Below are 23,457 nucleotides of genomic sequence, written 5' to 3' on the forward strand. Positions count from 1 at the left end.
ATATTCTGTTTGACTGTTGGTTTTTTTTATTTTTATTTTTATTTTTTATTATTATTAGCAATATTATTTTTCCCTATATACAGGGATCTCACCAGATATGTAATTACTCAGGCCCTTTGTGGTCTAACAGATGATCACCCAAAACTTTTCTTCGAAGTTATGATCAATACCTTGACAGTTTCTCACCAAAGTTATTTTACAGACCAGCTGCAAATAACTTTGAACCTATCAGGCTTTTCAGATTAAACACTTGAATGCAAGTGGATTTCCTTGCTATGATGTTATGTAACAAATAAGTGCCTTACCTGGTGCTCAGGAGCCAGTCCTGAGAAGTCCTGAATTCAATAGCTTATTCTGCAGAAGTTCTTACATGACTAATAAAGATTTCTGTTATTAGATTTGTTACACTTACCACGAGAAAACATTGATCTATCTACCAATTTATGTAATTATGTAGTCTTTCTGTAGCCACAGGTTGCTTTTCCTGCATTAGATGTGATTATTGAGAAAAAAGGACTGAGTTTGCAGTATGCATTGTCCTGATGTCTAGCACACTCAGACCCAGATGCTTTCCCAGTCTTCTGGATGATAACAGAATATGAAAAATTAATTACAAAAACTTAGTATGAGAGGTTGAGGAAACTTCATCAGAAGAACAGGCATAGTTGGAGATCCCTTTCAATAACGGAGGGCACAGGATGGTGGCACAGCCACTGCCAGCTGCATCCTTTCAGGTTACAGCTTGAACTACATTATAGTTCAAAATAACACAAGCCTTAGAATCATGTCAAAATAATGGAAAGCAGCTTTGCTTTGCCACCATTTAGGTCTGCCCTTACTCTTTTGGTAGTACCTAGCATCTTGGTTAGTAACTGTGTCCCATTGGCCTCTCAATACACCCTGACTTGGGGTGAGAAATGCACGTAGCACCCTCTCTTTAGCTTCCTGACACAGGCACAGCAATCAGAAGTTTTCCACGGATCTCAGGAAAGAGAAAAGCTCATCCTTTACCTGAGACGCAAGCTGTACGCTGGGGAGAGAGGAGGATGCTGCAGGTGGAGCCACAGCACACGACATCTCAGAGCTTGCAAGCATCTCTGGGATGAGGAAGCAGCCCCCAGGGCTCCTGCTGCAGCGTGTCCCCATGCTGCAGGAGCTGTGCCAGGCAGCCTGGAAGCAACACTAAAACCGCAGCATTTCCATATCAAATGGGCACCCGCCCTGCTCCCTCCAGGCGCAAGCCCGAGTGTCTCTTTGCACCTGCGCTGCAGCTCCAGAACACCTGAGAAACAGCAGGTTGTGGTATTTCCTGGGAGTCTCTGCACCACAGTGGCAGTCCTGGATTATTTGCTGGATACTGGGTCAATGAGAAAGAAAATATTTGTGTCTTTCTAGGCCACTTTCCCAGTTTGATCAGTTCTTTCTCCCCAAACTTGCATGATATTTGCACTGTAAATTAAGAAATAATCATCAAGACATTGAGTGGTTAAACACTGTTCTGTCCTTTAATGTCCCAGGATAAAGGTTTCAATTATTCATTGTCATTTTATGGATAAACTCTTAATGTACCATCATTAGCTAACAATTTTCAAAGGAAATAAATTAATGAGGTCTAAGAAAATGCAGGAGTTTTTACCTTAATTACCTGGTTCATAGATCAGAGTAATTAGATTTCAACAGACTTTAGGTATAATCTTAAAGTAATTACTGCAGCTGCCAGCTGTTAAAATATTAGGTTAATTGTGCTCCAGAAAAGTTTGAAAACAATTTTCAATCTTTTCTGTGGTTAACTTAGATTTAACCTCAGGTGACTGTTAAGAAAACAAAAATAGCCATTAATACAAATAGAGAAAAGAAACTCACAAACTTGCAAACCTGCTAACTGCTGCACTTGAGGGGATATTGGTAAAACACGTATTTAAAGAGCTAATATTTTACTGCCTAAATTCATGACAACACTGGGAAATATTTTAGTGTTTTGAAAAAGAACCAACTTAATGAAACATCAGGCATTTATGTATTTCAAACACTTTGTGCCTACCAGTCAGGTAAAGTCCTTAGGAACTGGGCAGCAATTGGGTTTCAGAGATTGAAGCACACATAAAAGTTTAGACAAAGCACAGGTTAGTGGGTTTCTACAAGGAGAGCAGATCCAGATAGCTTGAAACAGAACAGATGCACCCTAGTAAGAAAACATACAGGTGTCAGAAAGTAGGGAGAGAGAAAAACAAGAGAAGGCAGTACAGATGTGGTGAGATGTCTCTGGAAGAGGACAGGAGAGGACTGGAAGAGTCTGCTCACTCCTTATGGCTGGCAAAGGCTGACAGGGTTTGCCAAAATAATAATAATAACAAGAAAAAAAGAAAAAACAAAAACAAACAAGGGTTTGCCCAGCAAGGCAGACTAGCAAAGTTTAGGTGTTCTTGCTCAGCATTAACCTGGCATTTTCAGCCCTATTCTCATGCTTTTCACATATGTAATCTCTTTGCTGAGGGCTGCTTGGTATTAAGCAGGGCCAGTCCCTGTTTCAGAGAGGTGCTAATAGAAAAAACTGCAAACACATCTGGCTGCAGCTCCAGAAAGCCAGGAAGTTCAGCTCCTTTACACACTTGCAAATAACGAGCCTCGGGGGACTGAAACAAAAAACGTTTGGGATGCAGGGAGGGAAAGGCTAGAAATGGATATCTGCTAAAGAAAGAACTTAGGGAAAAAAATCCACCAGGAAAGAGCCTTGTCATTCTCAAAGCCTGGTCAATGGTGCTGAACCCTCCTGCCCTCCCACAGCTGCACGGGGCTGGTAGGAAACTTTCCTCTGGAGTCTGCTTTGCTCACTTGCACTATGCAGGCTCACATTAGGCATATCAGTTCTGTATTTCCCAGGTACGTGACATTTCCACTGCCTTTCTTACAGGGCTGACCGCATGTTTGAGGAAAGGTCAGAGATGAGGCTATTGTCCTTACCTAGGTGGTTGCAATTGGGAATATAGCTGGTGCAATTAATCCAGCCACATAACAGACCTGTGCTTTAAGAAATAGTGTCCCGAGTCATCACATAATGGACATATATAAGAGATGACCTCTTCAACGATCTCCTTTTTTATTTCATGAAGGGAAAGGCTCTTCTCTTTATTTAGGATAGGTACTTCTGTCTTCACAGAGCTGTGAGCAGGCACCAGCAGGCACTTTAGCTTTCTTAGTCATTAGGACATAGAGCTTACAGGGCTCACGTGCAAAGAAGTCATAAGCAAAAATGTAGAAAAACATTTTTTCTTTCAAGCAGGAACTGGATTCTTGATTTTGCCTTTCCCTGTGATCCCTAATCTGTGCGGAATGATTTGGGCTCTCTTCCTTTCCAGCCTGTGCTTGCTAATGCATAATTAAGTGCTTTTTGCTAGTGGGAGAAATCTCTCTCCTCTTTGTTTGCTAGGTGTGGAGTGGTGAGAGCAAAAATGTTCTTGCTCAGAGCAGCCTTTAAACTGGTGGCTACTGGGCTCTGCTGGGAAGCAGAGGAGGTCGATTTGGACCCAGCCAGACAGAAAACAGAACTGAACCTAGTATAAATACTCTAACTGCTGGTGCACAACATAAAGACCTGCATTTCCCCAAAGCAAACTGTTCAGTTACTTTTTCAGACAAGGATGTGTTGACTCCTCTCATTGCAAAGGTATTGCCAGCTGTGAACCTTCAGTTCCTGCTGCCAAAGGGGGTGAAATTGAAGGCAATGCACTATTTTTACAACATTTCTCTCACCTTAGCCTCACTGGCTCCAGGAATGACATGTTGCCTTTTTTTGATCTCATGTTGAGCTTTCATATATGAAGTGAAAAGAGCAGGTACCTGTAAAAGTTCTGAAATCTACTTCAGTTTAATTTACAAAGAAAAATCCTGGCTTGATACCACCTCTCCCATTGCCATTTCATTTTTGCAGTAATGCTGGCCATCAGAGCACTTGCTGGGCTTTGTTCTATTTAAGTCTGCAGTGCTTACAGTCCATATCCACAAAGGCATTTTGGCTCCTCACACCCAACAGGATGTTTTCAATATGATTTCACAGTGTGAATATGCTTGTAGATCTGAACCTGGACTCATGAATCTTCTCTTCCGTACTACAGAGGAGACGAAATGGGCCATGAGGTGTTTGGAGAATGACTCTGTGTGTGAGGGCCGGGCTGGTGAGGATGCCTGGGAGAGTCTAAGGGCTGCAGAGCTGTCCCACTGCACCAACAAATGGATGCTCCAGCTGGGAAGCACAGGCAGCCACTCAAAATGGGGTGCAGAGGGCAAGGAGAGAAGGTAGAACCATGTCAAAATTAGTCATAAGGTCATAAGGTATTTATACCTACTTAAAATGACTGAATTTCTGTAATATGTTCACCTAGAAAAAATAAAAATTTTTTTTTTTTTTTTTTTTTTTTTTTTTTTTTCTTTCTGTAATTCATCCCTAGCCAAAGTCTTCAGGTTGAAACTGCAAGGAAAGCAAAACTTTGATGTCTCCCCCTTCCATCTGCAAACCATTTGTGACTGTGGAAGAATTGCAGGAGCTATTTGTGTGAATGTTTGCAGGAAAAGACTGCATCAGGTACGGCTGGACAGATAATGGCCATATAAGCCAGTCTTGGCAACTGGAGAAAAGCTTCATTTCAGAAAGAAATTCTGCTTCTACCTCTCGTTTTGTGCAACATTAGGTCCCCAGGTAGTAACAGACCTAAGGCCTATCTGGTGTGGTAACAGTGGATTTGGAGCAGAGTGATAAAGAAAGGGAAATCATGAGCAATCCTCCCTCTTGCGCAGCCTCCAGCAGCTGCCAGCCAGCATGAGCATCAGCCCCTCCTGCTTCCTCAGCTTGATCTGCAAAGGGTGTCCTAGGGCATACAGAAACCCAAGGAAAGCAACCACCTGCCACTAATAGGTGAAGTAGAAGAGAGAAAACTCTTTTCTCTTCTGGAACTACTAGTTTTAATATGGCATCAAGAAGCTGTAAATTAGCACAGTACAGGGGCACCAAGGTGAAAAATGTTAGGAAAACACTTGAGTAGACTTAGGAGAGGTAGGAAAAGTACCAGATATGTTAAGTGAAGAGATAGCAACAATATATAGCGCTTATTGGGAAGAGTGTTGTAGATAAGCATTTGTTTGACACATTGTATTTAAACAAAAGGGTTTTTGGCATTTAAAGAAGAATGCTGAGGGAAGATTCTTCTTATCTTAACAGACACAAAGGCTGGATACATAAAAAGTGTGCATGTTGATCATCCAAACAGAAAATACCATCTCACTAAGGGCTTATGAACACATGGAGTGCTGCAGAAGCAGCTGTTCCTGAGCAGGCCTTCAGTGAGAGCATAGTGGAAATACTCCTTAGCATTAAAAGAGATAAGCCCTTAAGCTAACAGGTCTGTGCAGAAGCTTATGCCAATCTTTTGCAAAGCAAATATCTTATTATTTAAATATACTTGTATTCTCTTCAGGTATAGCGAACACGGTCTGTGTTCAGCTGAAAATGGCTTTCCCCTCTTCAGCGCAGTCTTCCTGAGCAGCAATGTCTGGGAGTGATAACCAGGTCCCTCATGGATCACGGTGACATTACAGCTTTGTCAAACACGTAATAGCAAACAACATGAAATCACTGTGGTCATCTGTACAGCATAAGGGAATCTCAACACTTATCAAGTCTTAAACATTGAACACAAGCCTTCTACGACAGTCTTGCCTCATGCCTCCTCCCTCCCCTGCATTTTGCCCAGCAAGACAGTGTGTCCTCTACCCGCAGCACAGCAGCACAGCCTCTCTTCCACACCACTAACTTCATGCAAGTGCCACTGCCCCTCCGTGTTATGGGAACGGAACAGCCAGGCCTGTTCTCTTTCCTGCGATAAGATACGAAGTTGACTGATGTGCCTGAGGAAGAGATACTGGAGACATCTCTGCTACTAACATATTTACAAGGTTCATGAAATCCACCGCCTTAACTCACATGAACAATACTCATTGAGCTCAGCGAGGTTGAATGTGCAAGACAGGATTGTTGCACATGACAGGGGTGGCAGGATGAGACTCCTTATGTGACAGAATCTATGCAAAGAAAAGAAATCATTTCTTTGGAAGCATTTTAAAAGAAAGAACCTGCAAAAAAAGGGCTGATATGTCTTAGTTGTGGGGTTCTTTTTGTTGGTTTGTGGTTTGGTTTGGTTTGTTGTTGGTTTGTTTCCACAAACTAAGTCCCAAATGCTGTTACAGAATGTCTAAAAGATCTGCGGTTCGTCAGTAAAGTAGCTGCATCTCCCCTTATTCATACTCATCCAAACACCTAGGAAAACTAATGAGAGGTTTTTTTGTTTGTTTCTTTGTTTTCCCTAGGCTCTCTCGGCCTTTTCTTGTATGTCAGGTGATCCAAACCCCTGATCACCCTCATGATCCTTTGCTGGACTCCCTCTTGTGTGCCCATGTCTCTCTTGTGCTGGGAAGCTCAGAAGTGGACTCCAGGTGTCTCACCAGTGCTCAACAGAGGGGAAGGTTCACCTTCTTCGACTTGCTGGTGACACAGTGCCTAGTACAGCCCAGGGGGCTGTTGGCTTTTCTCTCTTCATTTCTAGCTACAAAACTCAGGCTTCTGATATTTCAGGGCAAGAAAATTGTGATGGTAATATATTATGTCTTTCAGAAATCCAACAGAAGACATCACATTCAGAAGAGAAAAAAGAAAGAAAGAAAAAAAAAAAAACACACAGTAAAGTACACAATAAATGCTTTTTATTCACATACCAGACTATGTTTGCTGGTATTAAAAATAAAAAATGGCTGTTTTGAGCTGCTACAATAAGAAATATGGATTTTTGTGCAAAATTCTTCAAAAGTATTTCAAAAACCCACAACTGATATGTCAGCCAGTTACAAGATCTGTACAAAACTGCAAGCCCCCGTAATAGCAAGTGATATTCAAAATGCTGTATGCTACATATGCATAGAATCAAAGCACTCTAAGATATTAATACTTAAATTGCAACAGATTTTAATGAGCACAAGCATTTATCTTGAATAAATTAATGTAAGACAATATTGAGAAATCCTAAATTAATTTGCATTAGTGAAAATTAATCATTCAGTAGAATTTTAATAGGAAATTCTGAAGATACTGTACTGTCTGCTTGAAAAGACTTCTTTAAAGCATATTAAGGCTTTTTTTTTTGTGAGCATTTGCTTTTTAACTTATCAGTGGGATGAAAAATATGGTATGTCTAGGCTTTCTAAACATGTTCCCAATCTCCACCCTAAAACTGTCTGGGAAGTTTGACTATTCTGTGCAGCTGTCTGGCATTTCTGGATATGCCACTCTGATCAAGCTGCTGTGAGTCTGGAAACTCTTGGCACATCAACTGTGTATTTACACATCAGTTCTCAGTAATTTTTCCCCTTGAGAGTTAAAGCATTGCCAGAGGTGTATATGTTTGCCCCAGATCTAACACATCCAGATACACAGCACTCACTATGCATGTGCTGCCCTGTTCTTATTTTATATGCCATAGGTGGTGGGCATCAGATTCAGTCTGCAGGCAACTACACTCCTGTTCTCTGCCAGAACATGAGGATTAGGTCCAATGCCACACAATAATGTTAATGCTGTACCCATGCAGCTTTGGGGTGATTGCACACAGGGATCTCAGACAGGAATATGACAGCTCTAATACCAGCACTGGTTATGTGCTCTCTGCCAAGTGCACGGAGATACTCATCCATGTAAGCAGAAGCCCTCACTGCTGCTGCTCAGCATTAGCAGGGAAGGGAAGGGGCTCACAGGAAGCTCCCTCCTTATGGGCTCAGGAGGTTTTTTACAGATACCATGTAAGCATTTGGCTCTTGTTTTTCATTTTCAGAAGTATAAGCTGAAAGAAAATGCTATCCTGAAAGCAAAGTCTCTTCTTCCAGGTGCTTCCAGGTGCTTCTGTGGGAAAGCAAGGTACCAGAAGGAGCAGGAGAAGCTCTTCAGCATTGCTTTTCCCTGACCTCTCAGAGGGCAGAGTCTTCCTTTTTCTTGGTTACAAGCACTGGCATGGACACTACTCCTTCAGTGTCAGCTTCTGTTCTTCCTTCCTGGCCAGGTTTTCAGCAAATTGCTGAACATAATAGCAAAATCTACAGATCTAGTGTGATTCTAGAGAACTATGGCTGTGCAAGGAGCCATGGAGACGGTGGTATTGCCTAGTTTAGGGAGTACCAGTCCTACTGAGTAACACTTCCCCCCTGGGAGGACTGGCGTTGCTTTCCAGGGTGAATTACTTGTGTAACATTACTACTTGTGCAATAAAGGATCGCTCATCATCTGAAAGAGTGGAAAAATCTTGCCATTTGTAGTTTTGAGCCTTAACATGCAGCATATGTGACCACCTAAAGAAATTTAAATTCACCTTAGACAACCCTTCATTCCCTTTTCTACCTAAAAAGGAAACAACGAAACAACTGTGCAGCTGTTTCAGTAAGGGATTTTCCTTTTGCATATGCCCTACAGTAGTTCAGAAAATCAACTGGTATTTCAGGTGCAATAAGAATGAAGGATTGGACTTGGCATCATTACCCAAATTCATGAATAAATATGTACAAGAAGAACTTTGTCCCTTCAAAGGGTCATGAGACATTATCTGGTTTGACTTCTTATTTAGGATGAGTAAGCAGTTTAGTTTCTCAGGGGATTATTATAGTTAAATTATAGCCTCATATGCTCTTCATGAGACAAGGACGCTTTCATGAGCAGCTTTTTCATACAGTCACGGTTGATTTTATTATGTGAAGGATGCAGCTTCCTATTTGTCTCCAGATAATTTCAGCATTATTTTGCTTCAGATGTCTCTGAAAAACAAAACAAAATGACAGGGTGAAACAGGAAACCTTTACATTTGGGTTTAAAAATTACACAGGGAGTGCAGGTGAATGAGCTCTTGAGTCAAATTAGTGGCTGTGAGTTAGGGCTCATCTGTGCCATAAAATGGTTTGTCAGTGCAATTATACCAGTAATCCCAAGACTGCAGCAAAAATAAAGTTAATATATGACTCTAACACAGCTATGCCAGCAACTTAGCCTAAGTGTGCAAAACTCAAACCAGTAAATTTTTCTTTTACTAGCATAGTTTATGCAATTTAGAGAAATATTTGACCTATGTGGGTAAAATAGCTCATTTAGTCAATACAAACCGTGACTCCAGCAAAGATTTTTTTCAGTGTGTCTCCAACATGACTACACCCATGAAGCCCATGTGGTGTTGCTGGTTTAAGAGACATTGGAGTAGAGACACCACCATCTTGGTGAGGGCTCCAGAGGCTGTGCTCTGGGCTGGGGTAACATAGCCACAGCTCTGGAGGGAAGTTAATTAATAACTTCATCACAGAATCATACATGTATAATCACAGAATCACAGAAAGGTTAGGGTTGGAATGGACATTAAAACACCATCTAATTGCAACCCCCTGCCATGGGCAGGGGCACCTTCCAGCAGACCAGGTTGCCCAAAGCCCCATCCAGCCTGGCCCTGAACACCTCCAAGGATGGAGCATCCACAGCTTCTCTGGGCAACCTGTGCAAGGGCCTCACCACTTTGCTGTTAATGCTTAACACCCATTGTTAACATTTAACAGCAATATGCCAATGGGCTAAGGCTTCATCAGTGGGCTCCATTCCCAGCTCTCCCACACCACAAAAATGCACATTTTAATCTGTCCTCTGGAGGAACAGCAAGGTCAGTGTGTGTTAGATAAACATCTAGATAATCATGGTAGGTGGCTAGGTCTCCCCTGCCCTTAGGGTCTTTAAACCTACAACTGCTTTGAGATGGGCTTCTTGAAGTCCTGCTGTCTTTGAATTGCAGCTCTCAGAGCAGCACCCTGTTTGTTTCCTGTCAACTCCTTCTTCCTTCTGCAATCAGCATTGATTGTGCCATGGAAAATAATCTTTGGTTCACACATTAAGAAAAACTGAAAACACCAAGCAGAGAGAAATTACCAAACAACAAAAACTGTCAAAGTAGGTGATGCTCCTAAATCTGCATTGAAAATCACTTAGGAGTAGGAGTACTTTCAAAAGTGTTGAGAACATACTACTCCAGTTATGGATTTGTCATCCTAAAATTTCAATGTCCCCAATGCTGCAAAGTTTGCCTCAGCCACTCAGCTAAGAGCAAGGGATGCTAGGAAAGAAATGGCTATCTTGGCAGAACACTGGTTTGAAAAGTCCAAATACATGTCAGAGAAAATCAGTACCAAAGGATTAATGAAGATGCAGTGGGTCAGAAAGGTTGGTTTTCATTTCTAGCACTGACTCTAACCTTCTGCCATACAGGAACCTTCATCTTATCATAATCAATGCAGAAAAAAGCTCTACCTCAATCTGTTTCATACAACTGCTTAAAAATAAAGTAAGTCCAAATTTAAAATAATAATAAAGAAGCTTTGTTCAAACAAAGCCACCAAAATGTTCAGCTTGTGGCAGAAGGAAAACACAGCTATGTAGATTTTTCATTCCCTGCTGCATTTCTCTCTTTTCTACTTTTTGTCTCCCATTTAAAATGCACCCAGGTTTAGTCAACTGAGACTATTCCTTTTGCAGCACTCGTGTGATGTTCAAGTCCAGAAAGCAACATCCTGAAATAGCCCGATGCCAGTGTACATTTTCAGCTCTCCAGGTGGCTGGACTGTGTTGTTTCTGTCCTTTCCCAGCCACGAGACTACATGCAGCTATCAGCACTGGAGGCAGAAGCTCCCTTCACTTTTTTTTTTGCTATTCTTTTACATTACTCCATGCCTCCATCTGATTTTGTTTTCAAGAACATGGGATAAGACATAGCAGCATCAGCGCTATTCCAGCTCAGTTCAATGAACCTTCTCTCTTTTTCTCACACCCTACAAAAACAGCTATTAACGTTTTTAACGTCTTCTAAAAGACTGCCAAACCAAGGAGTTTCCTTATTAAAACCAAACCAACCAAACAAACAAAAAACCCATGGCAGTAAAAGGAAAAAACTTGTCGTGTCCTTAAAAATAAAGCCACACATTTAAAATACTTTTCGGGGTTTTCCTACTTTCTCTTGTATCTTTAATGAGAGGGCAAAATATGTTAATGGTGGCTGTTGCTATAGCAAACTAAGGCATCTGTACTCAAGTCTCTTGCTTAATTGCTTATTGCTCTGGAGTGATGAGGTCATGTTAACATCATTGACCCTCTGGGCACATTTATTCTATCAAAATTAACATAGAAATGACCCAAGGCAAATCCCTGTTCTTTCTTTCTCCTGCTTGCTTAGGGTGAGGACTAGCTCTAACTAGTACGACTCTGGCATTCTTTGGCCCTGACTGTGGAAGAATTTTTTTCTGGCACTGATGAAACACTACAAATAAAAAATACTGATTTTCTCACAGAATTACCGACTGTTGAAGATTGCTTTTGAATTTCATTAAAACACTTTTTTGTTTGTTTGTTTGTTTTTCCTAATAACTATATACTGTAGTAATTTGGATCACTAGATTTCATTTTGTTACCTCATATATCCAAATACATTAAAAGAAGATATTAATAAGTAGCATAAATGTCCTGATAGAGAATGGGACCATGGGTGGGAAATGGCTTACTGCTCAGTTCTTGAAGTAGAACTAACATGCTCAAATATTAGGCATTTGGCAGAGATGCAAGACACAACTAAGTTTTTTGTATTATTTGTCTGTGAGTCCCATAGTAATCTTTTTAATTGCACCCTACATAGAGCTGTGTAGCACACAGCTCAAAAGCTGATTTTTAATCATCAATCATTTTACCTGGCTAGAAGTTTTATACTCTTTTGCCCACACTAAATGTTAATTTCACATGCCTATGTTAAATCCATATTTCTTAAAATGTTCACAAGTGCAGGTGAGGAAACCATAATGGAAGATTTCTGATGGTCAGTGGGAGACCAGCAGGCTGGAGATGCTATGTGCTTCTTGGCTAGCTAATGATTTCAGAAGGTAGATAGTTCTGTCATCCACTGAGGACGACAATTTAAGGGACTGCTTCATAATCTAAGACAGATAGTGATCTCCCCCGTAGGCAGCAAAGGTCCTTTCTTTCATGTTTTGCTAGAGCCCTCAAATAAAGCAACTAATAAAGTGAAGCCTCATCTCTCTTGATAGTGAGTTTAAAGGGCAGATGGATAAAGACTTAAAGGAGCTGATTTAACAAGAGTAAGTAGAATAATTACAGGCTGATTTTATAGGCTGGCATTGCTTCTTGAAACTGTACTTCTGCTTTCATGCAGAAGTCCTGACATTCTGTAGTCAATAGGACTATTTTAGACAAAAACTTTCATTCTCTCTTTCTCTGCACTACAGACAAAGCTCACAAGCTCAGTGGTATGTGGACTGAGGAAGTACGTGAAGCACCCTACTTTGTTTCATTTTTCAGTCTTTCCTGTAACTTTTCAACTTCTTTGGCAGTGAGCAGGAGAAGAATTGGCCACACAGATAAGGTAATTGCCCTGGAAGGCATGGAAGTTACTGGATAAATCTCAATTAGCTGCAATGTACCACTGCCAGTGCTGGAGGAGGGGGCAGACATCTCCTGCTCACCCTCCTTCCTACTGATGCATGCAGGGCCTGGGAGAACCTCCACTGCCTCAAGTCCTCATTAAGAGCCACTCTTTGTGCTGAGTTTAGAGGGCAATTTTTGTGGGGGAGGGTGAGGAACCAGTGGGATAACTGAGAGAAAATGTAAGAAACCTTCTTTGGGGAATACTGGATGGGGAAATTGAGGGCTTCTATTTGCTTTTGTGTCATATTTCAAGACAATTCCACTTGATTATATATGTTTTCCGTCATGTTCTGGGGGTTTTGAACTTCCCATAAAACAAAACAAAACAAAACAAAACAAAACAAAACAAAACAAAATAAAATAAAATAAAATAAAATAAAATAAAATAAAATAATATCTTATTTCAGATTCAGTATACTGCCGAACTCAAATGCAATAGAAATGTTGCAGGCCATTTTAAAATAAAAATGAAGTATATTTTGAAATAAAACAAAAACAAAAGATAATAAAATGTTTTTCTAAATCATTAACACAAATTTCAAATTTCAAACTTTATGGGGGAATTGTGTTTGGCTGGAAATGATTCTGGAAATTTTTTAGAAGACAAAGTCCTCTTCACTAGCACTTTAAGTCTTCTACAAACTGACAGTGCAGAAAAACAAGAACTTAGTGGAAACAGAAATAATTTCCTGGAAGTTTTTCAAGAGACATACCGTAATTGTGGACTACAGGGTGTCCAGTTCTAACAGAGGAGAAAGATTGTATTTGTATCAGTATTTGCTGCACCAAACTGGCACAAATCAGAAAAAATGACAAGTTTTTTTTTTTTTTTTTTTTTTTGTTTGTTTGTTTGTTTGTTTTCAACTATAAACGTTGATCTAATTAAAATTTTTTCTCCACCTGCAAACCTGATCATGCCTATGCACTTATATCACCAGAACAACCACAGGTCTAACTTTGACAAAAGGCAACATTGCTAAGAGCAACAGTGGGTCACCAATAGTTGTGTCTACCTCCAAGGTGCACACTGTTTACAGAATATATGTGGCAATGGTGGTGGCTCCCATGGAAAACGTTTCCTCATTGTGAAGTATGATGGTTACTGGTAAATCTGAAAATCACTCTGAATGCATTTGTTTGCATCCATATATGATCATAAGGCTCACTCACCTTCTATCTTCAGAGAGTATGTCCTTATTTCTAGTGGTGGTGTCTTGAAATACTTTTCTTATGTTTTCAATTATGTTTTCATCCACATACTCATAGCTGTGCTCTTCTTCCTGTTCCTTTTCACTCTCCCACTTTCCAAGTGGGTTATTTGTTAGACCTGAGTAATCAACAAATAAATAACTGTAAGGAAATGAAAGATACTGCCCTTGCCCAGAAAAATGTACAATTCACACACTCAACCACAAAAGTCAAAAACAAAGGAAGCAGTGTTCACTTTTCGCATTTTCACAGAGATCTAAGAGACTTGCTCAGATTCCCAAACAACATTTGTACCAGATCAAGAATGAAACCCAGATGAGCATTTTAGAAAATTGTCTTCACTCTTCTAAGAATTCCTCTTTCAGATTTTGCAAAATACTTGTGCTTGAAAAATCTGTGGACAAAACAGATAATCTGTTGTCCACTCCCTGATAGCTATCTGTCCACAGACAAATCTAAGGTTTAATAAAATGGTTATAAAGCGCAGTCACTGAGTGTAAAAGCAGACATATAAAATTGTCTTATCATATAAAGAGATGAGTAGTCCACCTATCTCATGCAGCACCTACCAACCCTATTGCAGACTTGCTTCTGTGCTCATGTGTTTCTTTGCCTGAAGAGAAGAATCTGTAGCTAGGAAACTGTGATGTTATTTTGGGATTTTCTAGAACTAAAATCCCTAATTTCTTCTTATTCAGAAGGCAATAAAACAAAGAGAGATGCAGGCTTGGAAGTGGTGTGAGGTTGAAGTGAAAAGATTTGAAGTACATTTCTTTGTGTCCACTGAGCACTTTGTGTCTACAGCAAAACTGAGGACAAACCTTTCAAAAAGTGGTGGTCTTTTTCCGCTAGGGCAGAGACCCTCACAGAAGGCCTGTTTGCAGCTCCAGCTCCTGAGTGTGCTCTGCTCTGATTCGTGGCATCGCAGCAGCTTGATGCTATCATTCACATTGATTGACAGTCTGCTGCCAAAAGGCCCCGTGATCTCCTGCCTTGCCCATGTGCTCTTATTGCACCCTTGAAACTTAAGGTAATGGCACGGGACACATGGGACTGTTCATCACACAGAGAAAAACCTTACAAGGATCAGTCATTGAGTGCCCCATGTCCCCTCTCTGGACCCATCATGTCTCTTGGCATTTGCTGTGGTGGGGAAGAGATGCGTCAAGACAAGAACATGGATAAGAACATGGTCAAGACAAGAGATGGGCAGGACAAGAACAGACCGCACTTTGGGTTTGTCCACATTTAATGGAACTGGGAGGACACTCTTTCAAAAGGAAGAAGTTTCATGTGAAGTGGCAAAACAGTGTGAAAGGCTGCTTCTGGAACAGCTGTTCCTGTCTGGTTAATTTGCTACAACATAACCTGAAACAACCTGCAAATGTGTCAAACCCTCACAGCCTATCTGACGTCTAAGCAAGGCCATGTTTATCAAATATATCCTTCTGTATGGCACTGAGTTTCTCAAACAAGAATTCTCCCAAGCTTGTTCTTGGGACTATGGTGCTCCCCTTCACCAAGAAAATACCTGTATATTCATTCTCTCAGCAATCTCCAGCCCCCACTTGTGTTTGTCCTAAAACTCTCCATTGCCGAGGTGTCTCTCCCTGAAAAACTGGGCAGGAGTGATGACTCCTCTTTCTGAAGTTGTGATCCACTCCCTTTTAGAAATTTGAAGGCTAGAAATAACCATTAAGTTCATCAAGTATACAATTTACCATGGACCAGTTTACTCACAAGTACCCCTGCTACCAGATCTTGATATCAAAAGGGGGAGAAGAAAAAAACAAAACCAACAACCACCACTGTGTGATGCAAATTTAATGAAGATCTCACTCAAACATGTGGCCACTCTCTTATAAATAAACATTTCCAGGTTTGCCGTTCATTTGCAGGTTGGCTGTGTTTGATATCAGTAAAAGTAAACTAATGAATAAAACAGGCACCGAAGGAATAAGCTAATCCTTGTGATTCAGCAAGGGAAATATTGTTTGTGCACTTAGACTTGCTAATACGGATATAAAGTACAGGTTGCACATGGATGGCATAGCTAGACTTTCTTCTTTCCCAAACATACACAATCAAAATGATTGTGTCTTGCTTCTAAGCAAGACATCTCAAGGAGAAAGGAAATTAATGTCATCAGGCCAGACTAAATCACAGCTGTCCCCAGTCCAAATCAGTGTAGGATGCCTTCTGAAATGTATATATTTACACTTCAATAAAGCATTAAGCAATGAATGGGACAAGCTGAATGATCCCAACGGGATTCTGAACAGTGAAATCAATGCAATTTGCTTCCCTGCTTGAAAAAAATCCATTAGCCTCAACACTGAATTACTGAATCAGATACGCCATCTTAGCCTGCTAAGAAAACAAGGTTTATGTCATCATGCTGTCTATCCATCCATCAATCTTTTCAGTACTTTTAAATTTTGTATTTTTTTTTTTTGCCAATTTCAGTCAAATTTGAAAAGGGGGCAGAAGTCACAACGTGGTTATAACAAAGAGAGTTGAATTAGTTCCTCTATTGAAAGAAAGGCATGCAGAACACATCTGTTACACACTCCACTTGGCAGCAGACAGCAGGATAAATCAGCATGTTCGTATTGGTTGGCCACTCAACACAGACATAGCTCCAGACCTGCTCTTTTTCATTTGATAGGAGTGCCATAAGGAGAGTTTTGGTTATTATCAGGGAATGAGGGAAAGGAGCAGTGGGGGACAACAGACCTGAACCCTTATTAAACCAAATTTCATTAACTCTGCTCTTCCTGGAACAATTTGTATAATTATGTTTGGCTTTATAGTGGAAAGGGAGTACTCTGTAGACAAATAATTTCCATTTATCTCACTCATATCCTCAAGTGGGTAGTTGTTTTGTTTTGTTTTGTGTTTTTTTTTTTCTTGTTGATTTTTCTTTTTTTCTCTTTTTCTCTCTCTCTCTCTCTTTATGTTTTTTTTTCCATCTGTATATACTTACAATTCTTTCACAGACTTCAAGATCACAAATAGTTGTTATAACTCTCCATTCTGGCCTTTTCCAAAATGCAAGCAACAGAAGTAACTTAACCTATCAGTCCCACTGCTAGAATGCAATCAGTGCTAAAAACACAAGTTCATACAAGGCCGCACAACTAAATATGCCTTGCTATGACCATAACACAGTTTTATAGCTGTGGTAAATATCTCAGCCCATGATTTATGCTGCATAAATTAACATTCAGCCACATTAATAACATGTAATGCTTATAGATATGCCTAACCTGAAAACAATATTTCTGAATAATTATACACAATAATACTGTGAATTAAACAAGGTGGAGCTATGTCCTTATTTCTGAGCATCACTTAAGTGAAAAAGCACAGAAGTGAAGAGCATATGCATAAGCCAAAGAGTTTTTATGAACAGTAGTTCTTTATTTGCTGTGGGCCTGGTTCCGATGGTCCTCGATGTTAATGAGAGCTAACTCCTTAGGGAGTGCTACTGAAAGCTATTGAGTGATAGCAGAATCAGAGCCAATAAAAGTAATGAACTGTTTCCTGGGCTGGTATCCATCAGTCATTCTTTCATTTGGTGATTTAGCATGTCTTTAAAAACTGTTAAGAATCAAAATATTTCATATGCACTGTAAGGTTAAAATTTAATTTATATTTAATATTTATTATTTAATATTTATCTGTGTCTGGAACTTAATAGGCCATTGTTTGGAAAAGATAAATCTTAAAGTTTGTTTCTTAATAAAAAATAGACTTCCAGAAAGATACAAATATTGACTTCTTTCACTGTCCTTTATTTCCAAGTATTCTTCTTTGCCACTGCTTCTCTAGTCTACCCTGCTGAATTTATTGAATCTTTACAGTCACTGATGTCCACTATTCCATTACTGCTTCTTTCTTGTAAAATAAACCCTCAGTATATCAATAACTCAATATATCAATAAATAAATAGATAAGACCTGGACAGGCTAGAGAGATGAATTGGAAGAAACCAAATGAGGTTTAATAAGAGCAAGTGTAGATTCCTGCACCTGGGAAGGAACAGCCACATGTATCAGTACAGGCTGGGGGATGACCTGCTGGAGAGGAGCTCTGAGGAGAAGGACCTGGGGGTCCTCGTGGACAATAGGTTGACCATGAGCCAGCAGTGTGCTCTTGTGGCCAAGAGGGCCAATGGGATCCTGGCGTGCATTAAAAGTAGTGTGGCCAGCAGGTCAAGCTCCCCCTCTACTCTGCCCTGGTCAGGCCTCACCTTTAGTACTGTGTCCAGTTCTGGGCTCCCTGGTACAAAAAAGACAGGGATCTTTTGGAAATAGTCCAGCAGAGGGCCACAAAGATGATACGGGGCCTGGAACATCTTCCTTATGAGGAAAAGCTGAGAGACCTGGGTCTGTTCAGCCTGGAGAAAAGACTGAGAGGGGATCTTACCAATAAATACCTGAGTTGTGGGAGACAGAGGGATTTGGCCAACCTCTTTTCAGTGGTTTGCAGGGACAGGACAAGGGGCAATGGTCACAAGATAGAGCACAGGAAGTTCCACACCAACCTGCAAAAGATTTCTTCACGGTGAGGGTGACAGAGCAATGGGACAGGCTGCCCAGGGAGATTGTGGAGTCTCCTTCTCTGGAGATATTTAAGACCTGTCTGGATGACTACCTGGGCAGCCTGCTCTAAGGAAACTACTTTGGCAGGGGGGTTGGACCCGACGATCTTTCGAGGTCCCTTCCAAACCCTTCAATTCTGTGATTCTGTGAACTCTTACCGATGAGAAATGTTTACCACAGGTTTTAATGAATAGCATGTTTTGGGTGTCATCGTACCTCAGCGCAGGAGGGTACAGAGAAGGTCTCAGTGCCCCACCATGCACCCCACCTGCTCTCAGCTGCTGCTCTGCACAGCTGCTTCCTCCCAGGGCTGGTGCAGCTGGAGAAATGCCACAAAACTGGATGGCACAGGCAGAAAGTGGGAGAAGTGACTCATGCAAAGTCCCCCCCCTGGTCACCTGGCATGTAATCTTGCAACAGCTCCTTGTAACTGCTTCTACATGCTTCTGGAGCCTCTGCATATTACTGCAATTAAAATCAGTCAGATCTAATAAATGAGGGAAATACAAAAGGATGCAGAGCACTTTCTGTCCCTGCTGTATGTTAGATTTTAGTGAAGAACAAAACAGATTGAAAATCTTTATACATAATCTACCAAAGTGTACTCACCATCCTATTAAATGATGCAATCTCTTTATTTTACGTCGTTTTCTTACTTTTTCTTTTTTTTTTTTTTTGGCTTATCTCAGAAGATGCATCAGCAATGAATATGTTTTTTTGATAATGGCTCAAAAAACAGGGAAAAGAGTACAATTATTTTTCTAAAGATAGTGGAGCCAAAGGATGTAATAACAGTTTTGCCCTAATCAAATATAGAATTAAAGTATAGAAGCTGGAGGGAATTGTCATACTTGTACACATGTACACAGTATAGAATTCCTAATTCATATTGCTTATCCTTATACATCAATTCAGAACACTAGTGTAGATTTCCTGAGACAATGTGAGAGTTTTTGTTTTGTTTTGGTTTGGTTTTGGTTTTGTTTTTAATTATTTTGTTTTGTTTTCAAAATAATTCAGAATTCTATGTTTTGCTTAAAGCTTTTGAAAATATTAAGTTCAATTCATTGTATTATTTGGTTTAAAGTATAGCCACATAACCAAATGTATTGCCCTAAATGATAAAATGATAGAACAGCAAGCTACAGCACAGGGGCAGAAATTTCTTAAACCATCTTCACGTCAAAGCTAGTATACATTTTATGTGTACTCTGAACTGCAATCAGAAGCCCCCTTCCGAAATCAAGTGCCTAAAGTCAGAAAAGCATAAATAGCTTCCCTAAAATATCTTGGCATCAATAAACAAAATTAACATAAATATTTTTTTTTATTGCAGAATGTAACAACTCCAGAAAGCTAAGGCATATACAAGAAGATTAGGTGATGTTTTCAAGATGCCACTTAGAATAAATTTCAAGGTTAAAGCAAAACAAACTGATATAGCAGATTTCAGATGAGAGTTATGATCCTGGAGAACTGCTGCTATTTCTAATGAATTCAAACTCAGTCAAATCTAAGAAAATAAGATAATATCTTTAGTGGCCAATTCAAGTTTAACTGCAACACAGGAGAAAAAAAAAAATGTTCTATTTCTTAGAAACAAAGATAACAAATCCTATCTTCACTAATAAGAACTCTGCAAGAAAACACCGTAGAGGCCTTAAAACTGAAAGAAAAATGTTGCCTTTTCTTTTCAGATCTGGCCTATGGTAAGAAGTAGTAATTGTGCCTGTAAATGTTTTGTTTTTTTTTGTGTGTTTTTTTTTTTTTTTTTTGAAAGCACAGATTCATTATCCTTATTAGGAATTTGAAGCAGGTTGGTGCTTTGGAGGGTGGCTTAACATTCACTAGTAGAAGTTTAAAAATTAGTCAGTGAATGGTGCATTTCCTCCCACTCAAAATCCACAGGAGTGTGTCTGTGTTATTAGTCTTGACATATTTTCTAATCCATTATCCTGTGAATTAGCAGAGCAGAGAATACTCTCTGGAACAGACAAGCTTGCTGCACGCAACAGTGGACTCCTGGGGATCCCTTGACTGGCCAGGAAGAACTGCTTTATCATCTAATCCAATCTCCTGTATAATTTTGCAGTTATCTTTGAATTAAGCCCAGTAATTAGGGCTATACTAACACACAGCTTTCAGAAAAACCTTTAGCTTTGATCTGGGTATGTCAGTGTACAATCCATCACAATTCTTTGGTCTAGGTTATTAAATCTGCCTATCTCCAACATTTAACTCACACTATACTCAAATTTAGGTAGTTTGAAAAGGGAGGTACTCTAAGGCAGTTAAACAAGAGTTGTTTGGAAATGGGCTGGGAAGCCTCCTTGCTGAGGATGAGGAGAGCAACTGGACCTCATTAACCATGCACATCTTAAAGTCAATATGCAAGCCTCAAAGAAAAATGTATCTCTAAATATTTTGAATTGAGATCTCAGATGGTATCTGGTCTGGGGCCATCTCCCTCCTGACTTAGATCTGCTCACTGTACAGAAAGACAAAGCAGTTGGGCAGCAGCCGAAGTGATCACAACACCTGACAGTTTTATGGCAATATACAGAAACACAAGCTAGTCCCAACATAAAGAATGGAAGGAAATGGCCACCTCCAAATGCTGTTGTTGGACAAAAGCCTTAGCAATGGTAACTCCAAACTTCTTTTCTCAGCCAGGGTATCTCAGTTTAGAAACAACTGCATAGTTCCCGTAAGAGGCACAGGAAACAACAGCATGACACTGCTCCTTGCTACAGGAACTGAGCTGCTGAGTTCAGAAAAATCTCTGAAAAATCTTGACTATAAAGGCATTATGTGACTTCAGCCTTTGTGGCTTTTCCAGTCTGTTAGGAGTCTAAACCCACCAAGGTAAAGCACCTTCATGAGCACTGAGACCCACATTATGATGTCCTCATCATAATCTTTAAGTCTGGCTTACTTCAGTAAGGATGCCTTTGTCATGTTTTCTTCAGATGTGTCCCTCCCCACTTCTTGTGTCTGACTCACCCCACAAGACCAACCCATGCAAGTGATCCAACTGATCCCTGCATGGACAGAAGTGATGTGCAGGTAGTTTCATTGACATCAGAGAGTACATCATTAACCCATCCTGGTAATAACCTTGTTCTAGAGCTTAAACAGAGCATGTCATTCTCTTCAACTGCCAATGTGAAAACTTCACTATTTACCACTATAAAATCTAATCAGATCATTAAACAGTAACAAAATGGATCTTACAGGGAGATTCTTCAAAGCCACAGAATAACAAATATGTGACTGTCTTTCAAAACAGCCAGATACCTAAATACCTTCAGAAAAACGGTCCCCAAATAATCAGCTTCCACAGCAGTACAAATCAGTGAATATTCAACGTGTTACAGTAATCTTTCAATATAAAAGTTATGTTGCATTTGCGTAGGTTTAGATAGGTTGACCTTTTTAGGAGTCTCACACACTGAATGAGAAGACAATAAAGAGAAATTTTGTGGGAATTATTCTTACAATGATATCAATTATCATTTAACAAATACTGTGGGAATGAGTATTTGTGTCTTAATCTTCCAAATGTTCCACTGTTGTAATTAATGTGAGGTGTTCATATTTCAGTTATAACCCATGACTGACAGACCAGTGAAATCAACTGATTTTTTTGTATTAACTTCAAACTATTTTGTACTTGTCCTCATATCATCTAGCTTCTCAACTTCAATATGTTCTGAAAAAAGGAAAAAGTTGAAAGATAAGTAGAAAACCTAACCAGTTATTAAATAGTCTTGGGAAATCCAAGCAAATGGCAAATTTTAAAGCAATTAATGGTCGAGTAATTTTCTCAACATTATTTTTTCTTCAAAATACAAAAGTATGAGTTGAAGACATCTTCATATACTTAGTGTAAACTGCTTCCTCATCCTTAATACCCGCTAGAATCAGCATTTTTTGTCATAAATTATATAAAGTTTCCCAAAGGAAAAGGAAAGTGCATCTTTCCACACAAGTCTGTTCCTAAAAACTACTGAATATTCATGTTACAGTGTCAAACAGAGTTTAACACTATGCTGCTGTTGAAAGCTTGGATAAATTTGCCTTATAGCATTTATGGAGGAAGAACAGAAATGTTTGCTTTTTATTGGTTTTGACAAATCCACAGATTCCAAGTGAAATCACACAAAATAATTCTGCGTGCAAATTATTTATTGGGGTTAGGGTTAAGATTTGTTGTATTAATAACTTAAACCATAAATCTTAACTGACCTTTAATCACAGCGGCTTCTACTAATGTAGGTTTCCCAGTCATGTCCTTCACATTGTCATGATGCACCAAATCATTTTGACAACTAACTTGTAATTCTGAAACATCAGCAGCTTGATTTGCACATGATTTCTTGGTGGTGTCTACACAGAAATTCTGAAATTACATAGAAGAACACATTGACTTCACATGTAAATTGTTGCTCCAAACTGGATACTTTCAGAGATGTGACTCATAAAAGCAACATTCTTTGGGCTGCTTTTGTGAAATTTAACCACAAATTGTCAAAGCAATTCATTAATAACATTTCCCATATAGCTTGTCTTTACGACAAATACTTCACAAAATATCATGATTAGAAGACACTCTTGGTGAAGAAATTACCTTTAGAACGTATCTCAAGACTGCCTTTTCTTTATTTGTGTGTATGGACTCATGTAAACACAGGGAGGTATATTTACTTATGCCTTTTGGTTGACACAGGTTTCTTTCTGATTAACTACTTTTATTGTATTGATCTTTCATTTGATGGGTTCTGATATATATTGCATCACAGGTTCATATGAACTCTGACATTTCAATTACATTTATACAGTGGCATTCATAGCATGGTGAGTATAGTTAGATGATAGAAATAGATGATTAAGACATAATTAACTGTAGTATTATAACATTGTGGAAAGTAAGTTATGTGGCAGTAATACTTTACTCCTTGAATTTCATGCCTGATACGTATATTTTCATAATTCTGTTTTTTTAATTGTGAGTTATTAGTTATAAATTCTTTCAGTCTGGAAAAAAAAAATACCTGTGCAAATAAGTGTCAATTAAAAGTGTCAAAAAGTGTATCT

At 39.5% G+C, this 23,457-nt stretch overlaps 1 protein-coding gene across 1 annotated transcript in view; it reads right to left on the bottom strand.

The window, feature by feature from the left end:
- Positions 1-8,599: 8,599 nt before the first annotated feature.
- THEMIS (thymocyte selection associated) overlaps positions 8,600-23,457 on the bottom strand; it is a 91,260-nt gene continuing 76,402 nt past the window's right edge. Inside the window, exons 5-7 of the mRNA XM_032185405.1 lie at positions 22,609-22,762; positions 13,715-13,871; positions 8,600-8,841 (exon numbers count right to left, since the gene is read on the bottom strand). Of these exons, the coding sequence (XP_032041296.1) occupies positions 8,832-8,841; positions 13,715-13,871; positions 22,609-22,762 (321 nt within the window). The 3' untranslated portion in view covers positions 8,600-8,831. The remainder of the gene's footprint in view (positions 8,842-13,714; positions 13,872-22,608; positions 22,763-23,457) is intronic.

Source organism: Aythya fuligula, chromosome 3, assembly GCF_009819795.1.
Source record: "Aythya fuligula isolate bAytFul2 chromosome 3, bAytFul2.pri, whole genome shotgun sequence".
Taxonomy (NCBI): domain Eukaryota; kingdom Metazoa; phylum Chordata; class Aves; order Anseriformes; family Anatidae; genus Aythya; species Aythya fuligula.